The sequence below is a fragment of the Syngnathoides biaculeatus genome, chromosome 2, assembly GCF_019802595.1.
Source record: "Syngnathoides biaculeatus isolate LvHL_M chromosome 2, ASM1980259v1, whole genome shotgun sequence".
Classification (NCBI taxonomy): Eukaryota; Metazoa; Chordata; class Actinopteri; order Syngnathiformes; family Syngnathidae; genus Syngnathoides; species Syngnathoides biaculeatus.
In genome coordinates, this window is record NC_084641.1 from 18,829,791 (window position 1) to 18,850,381 (window position 20,591).

The 20,591-nt window shown below is 41.0% G+C and overlaps 1 protein-coding gene across 2 annotated transcripts in view; it reads left to right on the forward strand.

The window, feature by feature from the left end:
• src (v-src avian sarcoma (Schmidt-Ruppin A-2) viral oncogene homolog) overlaps positions 1-20,591 on the forward strand; it is a 51,565-nt gene that overhangs the window by 26,898 nt on the left and 4,076 nt on the right. The window contains exons 4-9 of one of the 2 annotated variants that reach the window (XM_061839151.1): positions 5,882-5,980; positions 10,014-10,040; positions 10,171-10,274; positions 16,535-16,684; positions 17,863-18,018; positions 19,120-19,299. In XM_061839151.1, the coding sequence (XP_061695135.1) occupies positions 5,882-5,980; positions 10,014-10,040; positions 10,171-10,274; positions 16,535-16,684; positions 17,863-18,018; positions 19,120-19,299 (716 nt within the window). The remainder of the gene's footprint in view (positions 1-5,881; positions 5,981-10,013; positions 10,041-10,170; positions 10,275-16,534; positions 16,685-17,862; positions 18,019-19,119; positions 19,300-20,591) is intronic. The other variant, XM_061839158.1, reaches the window with a different exon arrangement.

Below are 20,591 nucleotides of genomic sequence, written 5' to 3' on the forward strand. Positions count from 1 at the left end.
AAAATCGAAACTTAGTGATTTGTAGTGCATGTATAAAGAGATGCCAGATTTCGTAACATAAAAACAGAGCCCGAGATAAATCATTTAAAAACTTTGTGCCACATTCAGTGTGACCTATTACCCTTACAATTCAATTTGATTTAAAAAAGAAAAAAATTGAGGGGTAAAGTAAAAAGCAAAGAACTAAAGTAATGTTCTGCATACCTTTCTATAAATAGGGTGTGGCTAAATTTAGAATTAACCAATCCCAGCTAGACTCATGTTAAATTGGAGTTAAACACACTTGCCACATTAACTTTGATTGCCCCTAGATACATTTTAGATGTTCTAGTAGGCTTTTCCTGATTTTTCTATTACGAGCACAAGGTTTTGTGCTAGCCCATACTGCTACAATGAACTGTTCATTATTCTCTCCACTTTGTTAAAAGCCCCAATTCTAGCTGAAGAAAAGCAACCCCCAAGCATGATGCGCCCACCATCACCGTGCTTCCCCTGTTGGTATGGTGTTCTTTTGGTGATGAGCAGTTTTGTTTGCGCCAAACATAGCCTTTTGGAAATTAAGCGAAAAGGTCCAGCCTTGGTTTCATCTGATCATAACAGATGGAGGGATGGAGGGGGGGTCGCTTCACGAATCGAAGTATGTTCAATGAACTTGGTGCTGCTTGCCTACAAAACAAACTTTTGACCTAGAAGGCAGCGCTGAGTACAACGGTGGATTATCACTACATTTGGCCCTTGAGCCAGGGACCTAAAGAGGTATCAGGTCAGGTACACAGACTTAATGAAGCCCCTCTAGAGGCTCACAGTACAACTAAGCAAGAGTCGAGCTTTTAATGTTCCTATCCGGCATGTTGTACTCAGTGACGTGCACCTTTGATATATTGTGGACATTGCTTTAATGAATTCAATTTTAACATATTGATTATTCATATATTCATATTGTCTCTAAATGAAAACAACTGAACAAGTACATAGATGGCGTATGAGGACAAGAGAGAGGATAAAGTGGATGAACGTCATTATTTCCCAAATTAACGGATGTGATTGCGACTCAATGGCCAGTAAATTCAACTTTTGCTTTCAAACTATCGGGCCACGCAACCTATAGGACCTATAAGTAAACCTATAGGAGTTTAGCAACTTAACAAATGAGTGAAGTGGAACCTCATTGGAATGAATCTGTAGTTTTTTGATGGCCATTAGGAAAATGAGACAGGCCACCGATGTACGTGTTGACTTATCAAGGTGGCCAGTTTAAAAGTGAAACAAAGACAATGGACGGCACTATTGCCATCGTATATTCACTGGATCATTTATTCATTTTGAACAACAAAAAAACTGTCGTCTCAGTTATCCCGACTGCTGGTGAGGCTATTTGACAAGCTAGCTAGCGTAGTCCTACAGCTGCACTGGAGGTATATATATCACTATCCCATCACTGATCACCATTTCCTTTACTGTACATATTAGAACGCATTACTGTCTTACCAATGCCAGCTGCTAAACATGTCAACAGAGGGGGGAAAAATCCCCAGTCATTAAGTCACATATCATTTGAAAATTACATGTGCATGTGCCTGCGAATGTAACACTTGATCTTTTTTCCATTTCGTTCTTCATGAGGAACACCTAGTCATGTGGAAAGGTTTAAAAACCGTTATGACAATCGAAAAAGCTGCTTCGCAGCGCGAATAAAGTATTCATCCATCCAGTCATACAGAACTTTCGCTAAAGAAAAGATGAGAAAGTCTGCAAACCACACTCACCAAGTCATTTAGCAGACACATTCTGTATGACAAACACAAGTAAACGTTGGCAAGACCGAAATAACACCATCAACTCCATTTCATTCTGCAGCTTTCTCACTAAATTTGTATCCTAGTGTTTGCTGTTGTGACGAACTTGACTAATTATCAGCATTAATACATTACCAATAATCTTTTATTACTAAAATATTCTCCATAGTGCGTTTTTATGTCTCAAAAGTATTTTTTGATATGTTACTATTTCTGTCTTTCGGGCATCACTTACTTATGAGTACTACATAGAATTGTCGAGGTGCTCCATCTACCTAAGACAAATTCCTTGTTTGTTTATTTCTACATACTTAACAAATAGAGATAATTCCTATTCTGATTGTTTGTTTTCCAATATATATTTGAAGTTACATTTTAATGTCAACTTCCTTTTTGGACATTTGTTTCTTTCTTTTTTTTTAACAAAGATGAACTAAAATACTACTGAGCAAACCTGGATAAAGCCTGGGGTGTAACTTGAAATTATTAATTGTTAGATATTGACATACAATATTCTTGTGCAGTGTCCTGGACAAATCTCCTTGGAAGCAAGTGAAGATTTACAGTTTTATACATGATGTTTTTTTTTGTATATGTGCTACTGTACTATTCTGCCACCACTTCTAACTATATTGCTTCTCTTTCCTACCCTAAAACCCAACCCCCTTCATCATTTCTCTTCTTCATGCGTCACATTTTTTTCTAGGAGGAAAGTGAACTGCAGGTTTGTCAAGCTACGATGGGATTGCATTCAAGGGTGCTTTCACACTAGTATCACTTAGTCTGTTTCAATCCCTAGTTCATGTTCCTGAAGGATGAAAGCAGACTAAATCAACTGAATAATGAACCAATTGAGTGTTTAGAACCTTAGTTTAGCTCGTATACTGTTTGAAGGTGTGGTGGAAGCATTTCTTTACAGTATGTTAAATTAAAAAAAAAAAACATTTAATTGCACGATTTACTCCTCTTGTTGCCAAATTGCAAACTTCTGAAGTGGACTTTCAGATATGTGTCTGGATAATAAGCTTGATTTTATCTTCTATATCTCGAGTGAAAGTGTTTTTTTTTTTAATTTAAATTTAGTGATTATTGTAACAAAGCCTTCCCTGTTTTCCTACTTTGAAAATGTCCTCTTGTTCCAGTAGTTCAATATTCTGCTGTGTCTGCGAGAAACTTCTTGTCTGTGTTCACATCAGCCTTTTGTGGCAGGAAACAGCAACATTATGAGACTCTTGGCAGTTGTACGTTTGCCTGAATTTTCCCCAAAAGACAAATAACGTGTAGGTTCTGTGTGATTGCTAGTCGGTAGCCACATTAGCCATTTCCCTAAGCAGCACATTGGAACAAAGCAACTTGTATGTAAAACTTAGCTTCGCTGCAAAACCTGAGGTTGGGCTGGCGAGCCACCAATACGATGGCGCTGCCCGATGTCACTTCTAGGTAACACACAGTAAGCTAACTACAATACCCAAAGGACCGTTGAAAGTTTTCTTGATCTGTTCTGTATTTATCTGAAAAAAATACAGTGGAACCTTGATAGAACAAACTAAGAGGTAGTTGTTCAATACATTTGATTGTCCATTACATTGAATCACTTTTTTTTTTACGTTATACATATTACTACTTACTATACAGTACAACATTGTTTTGTAGGTTTTGTTTGTAGCCTAAAATGCCCATTACAATACAAAGTTACAGTTTTGTAAGTTTAAAAAAAACTTGAAATAATTTTAAAATTTCACTTTTTATTCAAACTTACCATGCCGGTGTGCTTGGTCATGGTAACGTTGTCGACGAACAGTGCTCATCACACTTTCATGAGCCACGAGGAATTAGGGTGCTTCTTAGTTCCAAAGCCATTGCCAATGGTGAATAGCTTGACATAAAATGTTACCCTCCATGAAGTAGCATGTTCCATACAAAGGCTTTTTGACATTTTGTACTCCTCAGACAATGCCACTTGCTCTCATTCAATGCACAATAGAAAAAAGATAGAACCATCATCACATGGCTCCCACATAAGTGCATGACATTCAACGTGTCGTCTACATAAATATGGGAAGCATGTCTTTCGGAATTGAATCTACATAGTCATATTGTATGTCTGTGACCCGGAAGTACGTCACTCCTATTCTTTGCCTGGATTGCACCACATCATCATTTAGCAACAGCAGCCAATTCTGGGACAGACAGATCAAGGGCAGTTTAAATGACAACTGGACATAATTTTTGGACACATTCTTCAGTTACAACCGTCTGTTTTATCCGATGTCCGTTATATTGGAGTCTGTTTTATCGAGGTTCCACTGTAAGTTTAAAATCTACGTCGATGACAAGATGAAAACGTAGGACATTTCACAATATTTGTAGTTTTGTACACACAAAATCACGCTTTAGTTGACTTTTTTGCATTTCCATTTCATTTTGTTTATGAAAATGTTTTTCCATATTAGTTTTAGTTGTTTCATTTATTTTCATTTACTGTACTGTGATAACTTTGGTCCCTTCAGCACTAGAACATACCTTCCCATTTATTTTCTTGTAATCACTTAGGAAAGCAGTTCGGCATCGTTTGTTGTCATCTGTTTTGCGTTTACCTCGTTGACCCAAAGAAAACCTATAAGTTGAGGGAGAATGGAGCAACATTACAAACAACTGATTGACAGTTCTTGGTGTGAAGGCATCCTAAATGTGCTGTTTGTTGACGTGTTTGCTTGCGTTACCCAAAGTTTGCATTATATCATCCAAACTACACTGGCATCGGCCCTCATTAGTCAAATCTCATTTGTCTGAGGTTTTTCAGCACTTTAAATGGACATTGCAGTGCTGCAAAGCTTTAGCAGCTGCTCCTTAATAATGATAAACATACAACTCAATCCCGTTCCATTGTCACGCCCACATTTGCATTTGTTGTCCCATTGAGTCCAGATGAGGAATGGGCATTCCAATAAATTTTGATTTATTTATTTTTTTTTTTTTTTAAATACTTTTTTTCTCTCAAGTTATTTTCAGTGCGTTACAAAAGAATTACACCACTTGTCTTTAAATTGTTGAAGTGAAACATTCAACATTATCACGTGCGTAAATGCAGACTTTGTATTGAAATAATAATAATTGATACTTTACCATTTTGATCAGGAATGTCAACTTTTTAATACTCAAATTGGCTGTATAAGCTTCAAAGATGCATGGAAATAACTAATTGAACATCAATTAATTATAATCTGCTTTCCTTTTTTTATGAAACAATACATTTAGATATTGATGGTTAAAATATACCATATTATATCATCGCTTAACAAATATTTCAGGCTTTGTATCAACATTACAGAAACAGTTTTTGGTAATCACCAATGTTGATAAATTGCAGTGGGTGTGGCATAAATTATGTATTGGATGATGATCTATTTACCGGTAATTTGAGAAGCACTGTACATTTTAAATGACAGTAAAGCATTTCTTTTTTTAATTTCATCTGTCATTTGATTAACGACGACACATCAGCTGCCTTGTTCAAACAAAAGAATAGAAAGCAGGACAGCCTGAGGCTTGGAGCTAAAGATCTTCACATTCAAATACACAAGCCAAGTGTAACAGTAATAATTTACTCCCGTCTGCTGATATATGTACAGTCTAGAGAAAAAGCATGTCAACATGTACTGTAAATGTAATCTCATGACATTCAGCAACAGATGTCCAACACAAAATTTTCCCACTGCTTTCTTTTAACTTTGGTTTGGTCGCCAAAGCGGCCTTCTCTTGCAGAAACTTAATGGGCCCAAAATGAATTGTACTAAGCTATTAGTTATAGGTATGGAAATCCGTTGAACCGCAATTACTTCTAAATGTATTAACTACACAAAATAAAGCTGTTTATGAAAAAGAAATTGTCAATTAATGAAATTCCCTGACCAAAAAATTCAAGAAATTCTTTGACCAAAAAGCTTCCTGTATCTACAGTACCATTGCCCATCCCTGCCTGTCCACAATATTCATAATTTTACTGCCCTAAATGTTTTTTTAAGTATTAACACTATTCATGTTGTGTGTTTTTGTTAGTCATGTGACTTGTGTTGTCGTTGCAGAGAGGGTGATTGGTGGCTGGCACGCTCCTTGACCACCGGAGAGAGCGGATATATTCCCAGCAATTATGTGGCTCCGTCCGACTCCATCCAAGCAGAAGAGTATAGCCTATTTCTCTTGATTTTTTTTATCTTCACTTTTATATCTCGCATGTCACTTTCACACTCTTTGATTCTCACTCATGCCTCCTTTTTAATAATCGGGTGATTAGATGTTCATTTCATGTACACCGGGCAACGAGTTTGCTCCACATAGTATAAAAGGTCATCTGTCTGTTTTGGCTTTCTGTGAGCACAGTTAAGATTTTTTTTTTTTTTTTTTTTTTTGCTCCACTCCTAAATGAACAAAACACTGGTTGAGGTAATCTTCACATCTACACGGTTATTTTTAATGCTTCCCCCCACACATTTGCAGGTGGTCAAAGGCAACCCAAACCGTCTCGTGTCACTATATCCATCCACAATGACTGGCCACTGAGACCAATCAAAATTCTGAAGTTAAAAAAAAAAAAAAAACTGAGGGGGGAATTACCATTTTTCAGTAAAACACAATGTTTGTATAGAAAACCCGCAATTGAAATCCACATTAAATAAATTTGATTTTTTGTTACATTTCTATCTAACACATATTCAAAAGGAAGTTCACTCGTTTGGATTAACAATGTATCCGATAAGTCATGTCATATGTACTATACATTGAAAAATGGAGGTTAATCCTCTATCATTTAATGGTGTTTTGGGAAGATTTTTTTATCAGCAATTACTAATTTTCATGGGCGCTGCCATTTTGGTGAGTCAGATGACCTACAAGTGCGTGTGTGATGTATTACGTGCGGAAACATAGAAATCATCACCGGTTTGTAGTATCTTCACATGCGATACCACCACAATCGGACATGGTAAAATACCTTACTGTATCGTGAAATTTTGCCATAATTCTGATAGAAATAATCCGCGGAATGTTCAGTGGCATGTTCTGCCCAGTAAGAAAAAGAATCATTTAAGGACCGGAAACCGGAGTGCCCGTAGAAAACCTATCCAGGCACGGGGCGAACATGCAAACGCCACAATTCTCCACACACACACACACACACAAAACTCCACCAAAAAAAAAAAACTCCACAAAAATCGAACCCGGGTCCTCAGAACTGTAAGGCCAATGCTTTATCAGCTGAGCTACCGTGCCTCTGTTGTGGAGGCGATATTAACTTCCATCAAGCCAAAGATCATTTCATTATCACTTGGACCCCGGCCACCCTGTTGGCTAAAACAACCTTTCCCACCTTTCACTGATGGGTTCTACCATCCTTCATGGCCACGAGTGCTGTCCTCAGTGCAGTCCTCCACTGGCTGGCCTGAACGCACTCCAAAATCGATAGGAAGGAGGAATGCTGTGTCCCGCGCGTCGGCCTCCACGTAGTCAGACTCGCGTCATTCACGTTCATAGAACCATCCGAATATTCAACATTATTTACAGCCACAGGTTCAAATCTGTATGGAAGTATTCCTCCGTCTTCCTGATCATCGGACACTGCTATTTCTTCATCAGATGAGGATAAATCCGAGAAATTAGCGCTGTCCATGACTGTGTAGGAATGTAACCGAGCCTGTGTTTACGCACTTGATTTCCCGTTCATCAGCCTCCGAGTAGTCAGACTCCGCGAAGTATTCCTCAGTCTTCTCGAGGAACTGGTACTGCTATTTCTTCATCAGATGGGGATAAATCCGAGAACTCAGCGCCGACCATAATTGTTTTCCAACGTAAGTGAGCCTTTGTTGCTGCGCCTATTACATCACATCCGCGCACTAAAGTCATGTGGCGCCCATGAAAATTCGTAATTGTCGATAAATACCTTCTCAAAACGCCATTAAGTGATAGAGGATTAACCTCAAATTTTCAAGTAACCGTACAGATGACATGACCTATCAGATACATTGTTAATCCAAACGACCAGACTTCTCCTTTAAATTATACGTAGGGTGTAACTATTTTAGGTGGATGAGTCACTAGCACGCATTAGCAGCATTAACCTCACAATTCTCAAGTTCAGTTTTTAAATCTTGGCTCTGGCTCTTCTGTGCCCCATGCTTCTGTGGTTTTTTTCTGGGTGCTCCGGCTTCCTCCCACACTTCAGAAACGTTCACAGTACTGTATATTAATTGAAAATTGTAAATTGTCCATAGGTGTGATTTTAGGTGTGAGTGATTGTTTGTCTACATGTGCTCTCCAATTTACTGTTGACCTGTTCAGTTTTTACCAGGCCTCTCGCTGAGTCAGCTGGGCAGTCAGAAGCAGTATACTATATTTTCGGAAATTTTGTAATGTCTGTGGTGACATGGTCTGCACTTCCTCTATCAAATTTGGAGTACCTGTAGAAAAGCCACTAATACACGGGGGCGAGCATACACACAGGATGCAGCCATAGCTGAGATTCAAAACCCAAATCTCAAAATTGTGAAGCAGATCTGCTCATGGTTCGACCCAAGGTGCTGCATTTCTTTCTTTTTAATGTTAAAAAGGAAATGGTAGATTAATCCTTTATAAAGATGGAGCGTTGCGAGTCAGAAAAACATTCAAGTTGGACCCACATGACTGTGGTCACCTGTCATCAAAACAAACAGCAAATTAGTGACTACAATCTTTGTCTCACATACTGCATAGCAAACTATTTCTTTGTCATACAGAGGTATGCTCTATGGGCAAAATGTACTGAGACTCGTCTTAATGTATTGATTAATAAGTCAGAGGTTGCACTAGTCCTTTGTTGTCCCTGCACTGCACTTGGCAATGCACAGCGCGCCGTCATCTTGTGTATGTGCTTAGGTGGCGGGACCACGGAATGCCGCACTGTAGCGAGTCATTTATTCATTGGCAGTTGGCCCTAGCCACGTCTGAGCTTGCTTTAATGGAAAAATTGCAATTCATTGTGTTGTTTTGGGGAAACAATGTTTTGAGGGATCCACAACACTAGCGAGGATAAGCAATACGGAAAATGAATTATTTTGAGGCTCCACATACTGAACTGTATACTCTGCTCTGTTTTTTTTTTTTTTTTAATTGAACCACAAAAAGCATGCACTATTCTCAAGGAAGTAGCGATTACCCTAGCTCCTCTAACAATTTTATAATATAAGAGTGGGGAAATGCGTGACAAATAAAGGAGACGCTGTGTATCTCAGCGGCGGCACGGTGGGATCCGCTGCTAAAGCGTTGGCCTCACAGTTCTGTGGTCCCAGGTTCAATCCGGCCCTGCCTATGTAGAGTTTGCATGTTCTCCCCGTGCCTGCGAGGGTTTTCTCCCACATCCCAGAAACATTAATTGGACACTCTAAATTGCCCCTAGGTGTGAATTGTGAGTGCAGCTGTTTGTCTCTATGTGCCCTGCGATTGGCCCCCTCCTCCCCGTTGACAGCTGGGATAGGCTCCAGCACTCCCAGCGACTCTCAGGATAACTGGCAAAGAAAATGGATGGATGGATGGATGGATGGATGGTGTAGCTCAGTGACAGAGAGTCAACTCTCTTTCTTGCCACATATGAGCTATAAATATCAGTCTTATTCCAAACCTCAACATTTACTGCATATACATTAGATATACAGTAAGGGGGTGTCCGATTGGGTCTCACTTTGTACCGAGAAATGTATTTTTTCGTCTGACATTTCAGGTGATATAATGTGGTATTTTGATTGACTGTTAATCTGTGATTCAGATTTCAGTTCTCGGCAAAATGGGTTGGCCACTCGTGAAAACAAGTTGCCGAACCTAGAATAACGCGCGACAGTTCAGTTGCGTTCGGCCACGGCACTCAGTGTGGGGCAGGGATTAGTCAAACATTTTGGCTAGTTGCCACAAAACAGAGATTGAAGAAGTGCCAGCATGCCCTCTATCAGACCCATCATCAACTGCTTATGAGCTGACAGATGGGGTAAAAAATCCCTACACTCCATCTTTTAGAAGGAATTCCCAGAAGAGACGTTAATGGAATGTGTCCCAATACATTTGTCCTGACAGTATACAGCACTGTATTTTTCCTTCTTCCTTTTGTTTTCATCGAAAGGGAATGCAGTCTTAATATGCTTAACTAACACTCTTTAACATCTCCTTGTCTCACCTTTTGCCTTCCTTCTTCTGCAGTCATCTCAGACTGACTGCAGAGTCCAGGTAAGCATCTGTTGTCATGGTGATGTGTGCACGCATGTTCGTTTTTTCACGTCGTTAACATTCACTCGCTGGGCTTTACCAACCTGGTCCTTCCTGTGCCTTCTGTCTTTTCCCTCTTTGACCTGATCAGGTGGTTCTTTGGCAAGATCACCCGCCGTGACTCAGAGAGACTGCTGCTCAGCTTGGAGAACAGAAGAGGAACATTCCTGGTGAGAGAGAGCGAGACCACCAAAGGTGAGTTGATGCCTCCTTCAGCGCTTGTAATATGTGTAATTGGAGTGGGAGGGAATCGCAAAGTAACTCACAATACAAACTGTGTCTAAAAACTTAATACATTGAAACCTCTATGGTCACACAAATTGCCATACTTCTCGACATCTGATCTGAATTTGTTTAAAAAAAAAAAAATCAATTGAAGTGATGCAAATAAATATCAAGTCAATCACCATTGGAACACCTTTGTTAATGGTTAATGTTTATTAATTGTCTCTTAAGCCATATTGTGCTGAGATGCAAGGACAGAGACACACATTTAATCAATTTTTTTGTTCATATACATTTTTCCTCACTGCCATCGTTGCTAGGCTTCTGGGGTGGAATCAACAAAAAAAAATAAAAGAAGAATTGAAACTGCGCGTCAGTGCTCACAGAGGTGCAGCATGATCGGATTTACAAAATGTCAAAAGATGTCATGGGTGACGGCTCATAATGGGAACTGATGAGAGTTTTACGATTCCGATTTCATTTTCAAAACTGATGATAGAGTCAATTCCTTATCGGTTCTCAAATGTGTAGTATGGGGAGAAAAAAACGTCCAGAAAATAATATGTCAGCAGACAGATGGTCAATTGAGAGGGAACATTTTTTTTTAAATTTCAGTTATGCAAATGATGAAGAGTCTTCTAGCATTTAAAGCAGATAGAATGCCAACTAGAGCCAGGACCATTGCGCAAAGAGTGTCACAGTTGTGTATGCAGTTGAAAGTGACTAGTCTATCTTGTAAAATACTAACTGGCCCAGCAGGATGTGACAACAAACACGAGGCAGAAAAATTGTCAGCATGTTGGAGTGGAATTGTACCTTAGCTGTTTAAGAATTTAAGTGCAATGGGGAAAAAACTGTTAGAATGGCTGCTAAATTTGAGAATGGATACAAGAATCGATGAGTAATTGAATCCTTAAAGCCCGGGTGTCATCCCTATAAACATTCTAAAATAGATATTGTAATGAAAAATACATATAATAGTATTCACTTCAATGTCTATACGGGGGAAAAAAAGTGACCGGAGAGTGCGTCATCCATGCACAAAGGTGCAATTGAGTGTCCCTCAACATCCAAGTGGTTGCCATATTAGTCGCGTCATCTGTCCTTGACGTCATCGTCACTTCTGCCGTTGAAAACTCTCAGTGCCTGCTACTATAGAAGCTGAACATCAGAGATATTCGCATTTTTCCGACGCCCCTTTGACACCGAAGTTCTTTTCGAAAAGGACAACACCACATAACCGAGTGAAGTTACCAGGGCACTATTGTTGCGAGCCCTCAGGGCAATATTACACTATTACATATTCAGATGATATCCGATCACGGCCAAACCACATCCCGTCCGATCCAGTCCTGTGGCGGAGATGAGCCATCGCGGCTCATCGCAGCCGGCCAGTGTGGCTTATGACAGACCCGAGCAGTGGTGCTTTAGTCACCATCGAGCCGGAGCGCTTTATGCACGCACACGACTAGGTAACGCATTCTCCGCTGGGTTCTTCAGAGCCGCCCCCGTCGCAAAGCCCGATCCGCAGCCTTCGCAGAAGCTGTGACCGCCGAACGCGGCACCTCAGCCGGTGTGGCTGAGTTTCGGTGCCCTGGTGGCATATAAGGAGGAGGTGGACCCTAGCTATGTTGCTTTTAGGGGTATGTTCAAAGTCGCCACAGTACTCGATGAACACTATCGAGACATTGTTGGCTGGGCGACGCGCATATCGACACATTTCATACGCGGATATTTTGTTACGTTATGAGAGAGACCGATTACGTGGTCCGCCCCACGCTATTATTTTTTTTTTGTAGCTGTACGCGCACATCAACACATTTCATACGCGGATCTTTTGATACGTTATGAGAGAGACCGATTACGTGGTTCGTTCCAAACTATTTTTTTTGGGGAGCTGTATGCACACCTACCTGTTATTTGGAACCCACGAAGCTCTCGTCCTCTGCACCCGTGCAATCCATTTTTCACAACGAACAGGGTCTCTTTCAAACTTATGAAGGGTAAATCCATTCTTCCGAGTTGTTCAAGCAATGTCCAGCAATGCAATGAGCCAGCATTTTGGCTAACACGAAGGAACAACGAGCTACCTTCCCGGAGGTAAAACTAATGGAAACAAACAAGTCCACTAGGGGGCGCCTCTGTCCTGTACGTCACTTCCTGCTTCTTCTCAAAAACAAATCCCTCGAGAGGATTTTCATGGCGGGAGTTAGAAAAAGCTTTACGCGTCAAAATCATGTTTTGTGGTGAAAAAAACATATGGGACCATATTGGCTGTGGGTTTTTCATTAATAATATACCAAAAATCATCCGTTTGACGACAATTGAGCTTTAAGCAGCATCGAACTGGAATCCCAGTTGGAAAAGTTTTTTTCAGTTCGCATCCGTATCTATAGGCTACTCTGCCATCTTTGGAGTACCATAATTTCCGACCTATAAGCTACGACTTTTTTCACACGCTTTCAACCCTGCGGTTTAGGTGGGGATGTGGCTCATTTGTGCATTTTTTTTTTCTCATGCCCACAAGGGGGCACTCGAGTGGAAAAGGCAAGAGTGAGACCGGTGGAATACATTTAATGAGGAAGTGACTTTTGCCGGTCCGGTCCTGTTAGCGCTGCACTAGCGTGTTAATGCTGTGTCTCAGTGATTTTTATCGGGTTTTTTTTAACAGGCCCTGTTAGTGTGGCGCTAGTGTTAGCGCTGTACTGGCCTTAACACAGTGTTAGCATTAGCGTGGCGGCGCTAGCGTTCAGCTCTCTGTTTACTGTCTTTGTAAATATCTCGTGTTTCAATGTCGGTTTCAATGTGTGCACTTGGGGCTTTTACGCAGCTGCAATGTATGTAGGTATGTATGTATGTACCAAATGGTATTTCCTTTACAAATGTACTGGGTGAGACTTATAACCAGGTGTGCTCTGCAGGCTGGGAATTACAGTAACTGCCCAGAGTCTGTGAAATATGCCATTCGCTTTATGCACAGTTACGCCACGAGTGGATGTCAAAGCTTACCCTTTTTCATGTCTTGACTTGCATGTGGAGTTAAAAGCTATATAAAATGCGGATTGCAATTTTCAGGAGGAGTTCTTTTTCTACTGCTCATTAGCTGCGACTTGTACTCTATGACTCGACGCCTATAATAGTTAGCCCCACCCTCCCAAAAACCACTTCCTCAAAGGTAAATGAAAGTATAACGCTTGAAAAATTGATCCTCCTTTCCACATACACTGGCCAATATTCAAGATTGGATTAGAGAAGTTCTTCCCATTCCAGACATATCTCAGCAGCGATTGTAAAGTGTACTGAGACCTCTCCCTTGAGCAGTTTTTGTTCCAGAATACGTGCAGAAAGTCTTATTTTTACTTTCATTTAAATTTTAAATTATGGACACAATTGTGACAGATTTGGGGCTCAAAAGAGCTCCACCACCAGTCACCATGTTAATGCACAACCACACTCACTGTGGCAAACGGCACCGTCGTGGCAGTGCTCGCAACGTTTTTGAGGACAGCCACGATAGAAAATGGATGGATTGATTGAGAATTAAAATACTGTAACATACAATATGTAAGGACAAAAAGAAAACACTGAGTTGTTGGAGCGCGTTGTAACGACATTTTTTTGTTCATTTGGAGTTCATGCTGATCCTCTTGAATTCCATGACACGACGTGTTCCAACAAGCAGGGTTGAACAACACTTCTTTTTTTTTCACAGCTTTGTGTGCCTAACTTAGGCAGATGGAAAAATGTCTGATGAGATGCCTGCAGGATATGTTTGGGGATGCCTCTGATTGGCCACATTCTCCCTTTAGGTTCGACTGCTTGTATGTGTGTCCTATTTCTGGTTATTAGCCCATGATTAAAATGAAAAATAGGCCACAGTATAGGCATGTCAGAGGGGAAAGTTGACTATGCGAGAAGGAGCAATGTGGAGGTCCTGGCTGGCTTTGCAAGCCAGACAGAATTAGGTCAGTGTGAAGATGCGGCCTTTGCAACCACGACCCATTATCGCCCACTTTATACATGTGAAGAAGGAAGGAGGCATTGCTCAGGGCTAGGGGGTGGTGCTGTGATTCAGACAATTGACTTAATGGAGATCGCCCTCTGGTGGCATAAACACCGCATCGCCTGTGATTCAGGCTGCACAATGCACCTTTCCGACCTGTCAATCACTCGTACAATAATAGCCAATCAGATAGCCACATTATTTTAAACCCTGGCTTGACAGCGTCCCTCTTGTCATCATGTCCCAGAAGCAATGCTGGTTGTCAGTCTCGTGCGCTTGGAAAAGTTAACGTTACGAACAAACTCGTCCTCAGATGCGCTTAGGGAACGTGCAACTCTGATGAAAGATATCCTGCTAGGTTACAAGGGGCCCGGTTGATTCATTTTCCAAAGCCTAAAGCACAGTTGATGAAGTCTCTATGATGGATTAAGGCTCGCAGAAGAGCTCACGTACAATTAAATTTGGACAATATCAACAAACACAAAGCTCTATGGTCGAAGGTAGGTGAGGAAGAAGTATCTTCTCTGAGTTTGATTGAATTCCCATCGGTGTTTTATACATTGCAGGAGAACAACTTTCACTTTGTTAGTGTATCACTGACCTGCTGAATGAAGTGTGTGCTATGTGATGTTTTATGCCGAAGAGTCGGGTTAGTGATACTAAATGCGTGATGTCATGCAAGAGAAATGTCTATTTGCCTATTTGTATCACATCGGACTTTTAAGACAGAGCACTGGGTTCCATTACGAGCCAAGTCAAATGAATACACCCACTCACTTATAAATGATGATATTATTCGTGATCTTTCCAAGTAAAAAGTACTCAAGGTACACAAGGCTTATCGGTATTATTAACATGCTAGAACAAACTGATGCAACATCACAAAGAAGCAAAAAAATATGTGCAATGGCACTTGACACAAAAGGGATTAGTTATTGAATTCACATTTTACCATTTTCACAATAATATGTGTTTAGGAATATAGGAAAAATTTTTGGCAAGGAAGATGACACCAACTATTAGTAACTGTATCTAGAGAGAGGCTAAAGCATACTTTCACTTTTAAAATGCTAAAGGTATATTCAAGGACCACCAATAAAACAGGTCCCCTCCAGTTCTCAAAATCTCACAGTTACTCAGACAGAAGGCATACATTAAGAGTGTTTCTGCAGAGTTCATGAAATATGTAAAAGAGATGCTATGTGATCTTCAGTTAACAAACATCAAAGGTGAGTTTGGAGTTTCTCTCAGCACTTTTGTTCCGTCCTCAACCTTTATCATGTCAACCCACAGTGCTGTAGTTTATTTTCCCCATAACAAATACTGGCTGTAAAATTGCGCTACCACTCACTTTTTTGGTCGTGTACAGGTAACATCTAAGTTACAGTATAGACGTTGTCTCATAATTTCCAAAACAAGTTACACAAGTAACTGTGTAAAATCAAAACTTGAAAACAAAGCATGCTGCAAACATTACCTTTGAGGCTGACTTTTTGCCTCACAGTTCCTCCCACCTTCCAAAGAATTCATGTTATGTACACTGACTAAATTGTCAATAGGTGGCGATTATTGGGTATAGTGTTTAATGCTGAGCTCCAGGCCAGGCAAGATATATATTTTTTTGAAATGTTCATTTTAATGCAGTATTATTCCCACTTTCCCACTCAACCATCAAATCTGATGTAGGCTATTTGAATATTGAGCTACAGCCAACATGGCCTCTCTCTCTCTCCTTCTTTCTCTCTCTCGCATTCATTGTTTTCTCGTGATAAAAAAACATCACCTAACTCCTACCTAACAACAGAAATAGTGAGCTATGATAAAATTCAAATTAAAAAAAAAAAAAAAGGTTGGTAATGATCATGGTGTGTTGGTATTGAATGGTTGACATTAATAAATGTGCTACATGTACTCGTTTAAGCCACACGCACCATATACAGGTACAGCGCTCGGAACCCAATCAGGATTGAGGGACTGGATAGAACTCACTATTTATGAGGCAATGGAGGGTGCTGTATTTTTGTTGTTCAGATGTGTTTCAATCAAGTATCATATGGGGTTACACTTTTCGAGGCTTTGGAATGATATTTAGTGAAAAAACTGGACTAAATGAACGAAACCTTATTGCACTTCTTTTGTATTGTTTGTTTGGTGTTTGGTGTTGTTATTCTTTCAAGATGAGATGAGCACATGTTACATTTCTGTCGTGTTTTGCTTCTGTATGCAGGTGCCTATTGTTTGTCTGTGCTGGACTACGACAACACCAAGGGGCTGAATGTGAAACACTACAAGATCAGGAAGTTGGACAGCGGCGGCTTTTACATCACATCTCGCACGCAGTTTAGCGCTCTGCAGCAGCTTGTCAATCACTATCGCAGTGAGTCACTTAACTTCATTGAATCATCTTGGCACTAGTCTTGAATTGTATATAAGCATTAGATAAGTATTAGATCATTCTTCTTCTTTTCCTTTTGGTTTGTCCTGATTAGGGGTCGCCACAGCCTGTCATCTTTTTCAATCTCGCGCATCTTCCTCTCTAACACCCAACTGTCGTCATGTCCTTCCTCACAACATCCATCAACCTTTTCTTTGGTCTTCCTTTCGCTCTTTTGCCTGGCAGCTCCATCCTCAGCACCCTTCTCACGCTCTCACCTCTGGACATGTCCAAACCATCGAAGTCTGGTCTCTCTCATTTTGGCTCCAAATCATCCAACTTGGGCTGTCCCTCGAATGAGCTCATTCCTAATCCTATCCAACCTGTTCACTCCAAGTGAGAACCTCAGCATCTTCATTTCTGCTACCTCCAGTTCTGCTTCCTGTTGTTTCTTCAGTGCCACCGTCTCTAATCCGTACATCACCACTGTTTTTTAAACTTTGCCCTTCATCCTAGCGGAGACTCTTCTGTCACATAACACACCAGACTCCTTCCGCCAACTGTTCTACCCCGCTTGGACCCATTTCTTCACTTCCTTACCTCACTCTCCATTGCTCTCTATTGTTGACCCCAAGTATTTGAATTGCTATATCTTCTCCCTGGAGCTTCACTCTTCCCGCACCGCCCCTATCATTCATGCACATATACTCTGCTTTAGTTCAGATAATAGATTATTCAATATAAAATATTGTTCAGTGCACCAAGCTAAAGAATTCACGCTATATAATTCTGCTACAAAAACACAAAATATCTTAATGTTGTTTGAAGCCATGTTTTGTTTTGTTTTTTAAGACTAAACCCTTTTTTGTAAATAACATCAAATGTGAGATATATTTTGATCCTTGTCAAGGCAAGAAACCCTCCGAATTTGAATAATTTCCATCACAAAATTGTAGGAGTTGATTCCGGATTACAGATTAATGCAGGGTTCTTATCACCAGTCAGAATGAGTCAAAATGTTCAAGCAATCTTCACACTTTTAAGCAAGGCAAGAATTTTAATCTTTAATCTTGTTTCATCTGGTATTTGGTTCCAGTGTTGTTTAAGTCCTCTTGATGACTGTCCTCTAGATGACTGTCCGATTACCAGGATATTATTCCTTTTGTTTCCTGTTTCTCCAGAACATGCTGACGGGCTGTGTCACAGTCTTACCGACATCTGTCCAGTTCTGAAGCCTCAGACTCAGGGCTTAGCCAAGGATGCCTGGGAGATCCCCAGAGAGTCTCTTCGTCTGGATCTCAAGCTCGGACAGGGCTGCTTTGGAGAAGTTTGGATGGGTAAGCATGGCTTTTGTCAAGCCCAGTATTGGCGTAGTAGCAAAGAAATTGGGCATAGGTTTCTGGGAACTTAGAAACTTGACAAAGAGCTTGGTGTCAAAGACTTTCTGGTTCTGTCTTGAGTTTTTACTGATTGGGTGGTTGAAGTTAGGGCTGTCTTTATCTACATTTTTAGTGTCAATTATCTTCTAGATATTTCATCAAATACTCAGGTGATTGCCGATCTCCTTCCCCCAAAATTATATTTAAAAAAAAAAAATAGTTTTTTCTACTAACTAAATATACCACAATATTTTTTTCAAATTTATGAGGATCGGGCTTCTCTCTCTAAACTGCATATTTTGGTTCTAAGTGTATGGAATAAACTCTACATAATTGGAGCCAACAAAATCATCCATCCATCCATTTTCTTAGCTGCTTATCCTCACGAGGGTCGTAGGAGTGCTGGAGCCTATCCCATCTGTCATCGGGCAGGAGGCGGGGTACACCCTGAACTGGTTGCCAACCAATCGCAGGGCACATCGAGACAAATAGCCGCACTCACAATCACACCTAGGGGCTATTTAGAGTTTCCAATTAATGTTGCATGTCTTTGGGGCGTAGGAGGAAACCGGAGTGCCCGGAGGAAACCCACGCAGGCACGAGTAGAACATGCAAACTCCACACAGGCAGGTCTAGGATTGAACCAGGGACCTCAGAATTGTGAGGCCAACACTTTACATCTGAGCCACCGTGCTGCCCCAACAAAATCAGCCTTTGCTAAATGGTTAGCATTTGCGATTAGCATTAGCCCATTACAAACTACCATTTTGGCAAAAAAAAAAAAATCTCGGCAACTCCCATTCAACTCACTCATACATCATGTTATATGTATATAACGCGTCTAATAGTGTCTTAAAAATCACTTTGCTTCACCATCATTTTTTAAATTGCTTTTCCCCTGACCCAACTGCAACAAATATCCGTGCGTAAACATAGACCATCGCTAAATGGCAGAAATGTTTTGAAACCAATTTATGTTGTCCAGTTAGCTTCTTCTTTTTTTTTTTTTTTTTTTTTCCCAAGCGGCAGTTTTAATGGCACTCATACGTCTTTTATCAGGTACGTGGAATGGTACAACCCGTGTGGCAATCAAGACTCTGAAACCTGGCACCATGTCCCCGGAAGCCTTCCTGGAGGAGGCCCAGGTCATGAAGAAGCTGAGGCATGAAAAGCTGGTTCAACTATACGCCGTGGTGTCGGAGGAGCCCATCTACATCGTCACTGAGTACATGGGAAAAGGTTGGGATGGACTTGTACACCTGTGAACGTTGATTAGTAATATTTTCCCTGAAGGGTTTGCAAGGTCTTGTCGTGCTTTCACACGAACACCAAGTTCATTTATCGCCTCAGTATAACACCTCTTTTCAAATGTCAACTGCAGCTGGCAGATAAAATAATTGTGGTTAGTGACAGAACTGTCAGGTTGATCACGGCGATCAGCTTTGTGTATTTCCTCGCTTGAACATGGCAGAAAAGTATGTGACAACAGCCAATTAGAGTTGACTGTCGTTTACTCCACTTCCGTTTTCAAGTTCTGGAAGTGAACAGAGACCGCACCGCCTCGGCTTGCCTGTTCCATTGCGAGATTGTTCATCTGACTCAGCTGCCACAGACTCTGAGAGTTCCCCCAGTGGGCTGTCCAGCAAGCAGCGAGTTTCTCCAAGAAGTACCGTATTTTCACGACTATAAGCCGCACTTAAATGTCTTGAATTTTCTGGAGAGAGGCAACAGTCACATTCACAATCCCAACCTAGGGGTAATTTAGAGTGTCCAATGAATGTTGCATGTTTTTAGGATGTGGGAGGAAACTGGAGTGCCTGAAGAAAACCCACACAGCTACGGGGAGAACATACCAATTCCACACATGGGGGGCCGGGATTTGAACCCATAACCTCAGAACTGTGAGGCCAAAGCTCCACAGGTGCTCCACCGTGCCGCCCTGCCGAGTACAGTATGTGCGAATGCCATGTAGCATTACCAGTTCAGCCGACAGACGCAAGCAAAGCAACAATCACTTGTCATCTGACATTCGATTTTAAATCTTGACCTTGAGGAGTGCTGTAAGCGGGTGGCATGGTGGATTAGCTGGTAAAGCGTTGGCCTCACAGTTCTGAGGTCCTGGGTTCAATCCCAGAGCCGCCTGTGTGGAGTTTGCATATTCTCCCCGTGCCTGTGTGGCTTTCCTCCAGGCACTCCGGTTTGCTCCCCCATTCCAAAAACATACAACATTAATTGGACACTCTAAATTGGCCCCAGGTGTGATTGTGAGTGCGGCTGTTTGTCTCGGTGTGCCCTGCAATTGCCTGGCAACCAATTCAGGGTGTACCCCGCCTCCTGCCCGTTGACAGCTGGGTTAGGCTCCAGTAATCCCCGTGACCCTTGTGAGGATAAGCGGCAAAGAAAATGGATGGATGGATTGTTGTAAGAAAAAGACATCAAATTATTCTGTCCTGCAAACTTCCATATTGATAAATGTTATGTGTTATGGTAAACTTGAAACTGTGTCATCGGTATGGTTGAAGATGATACAA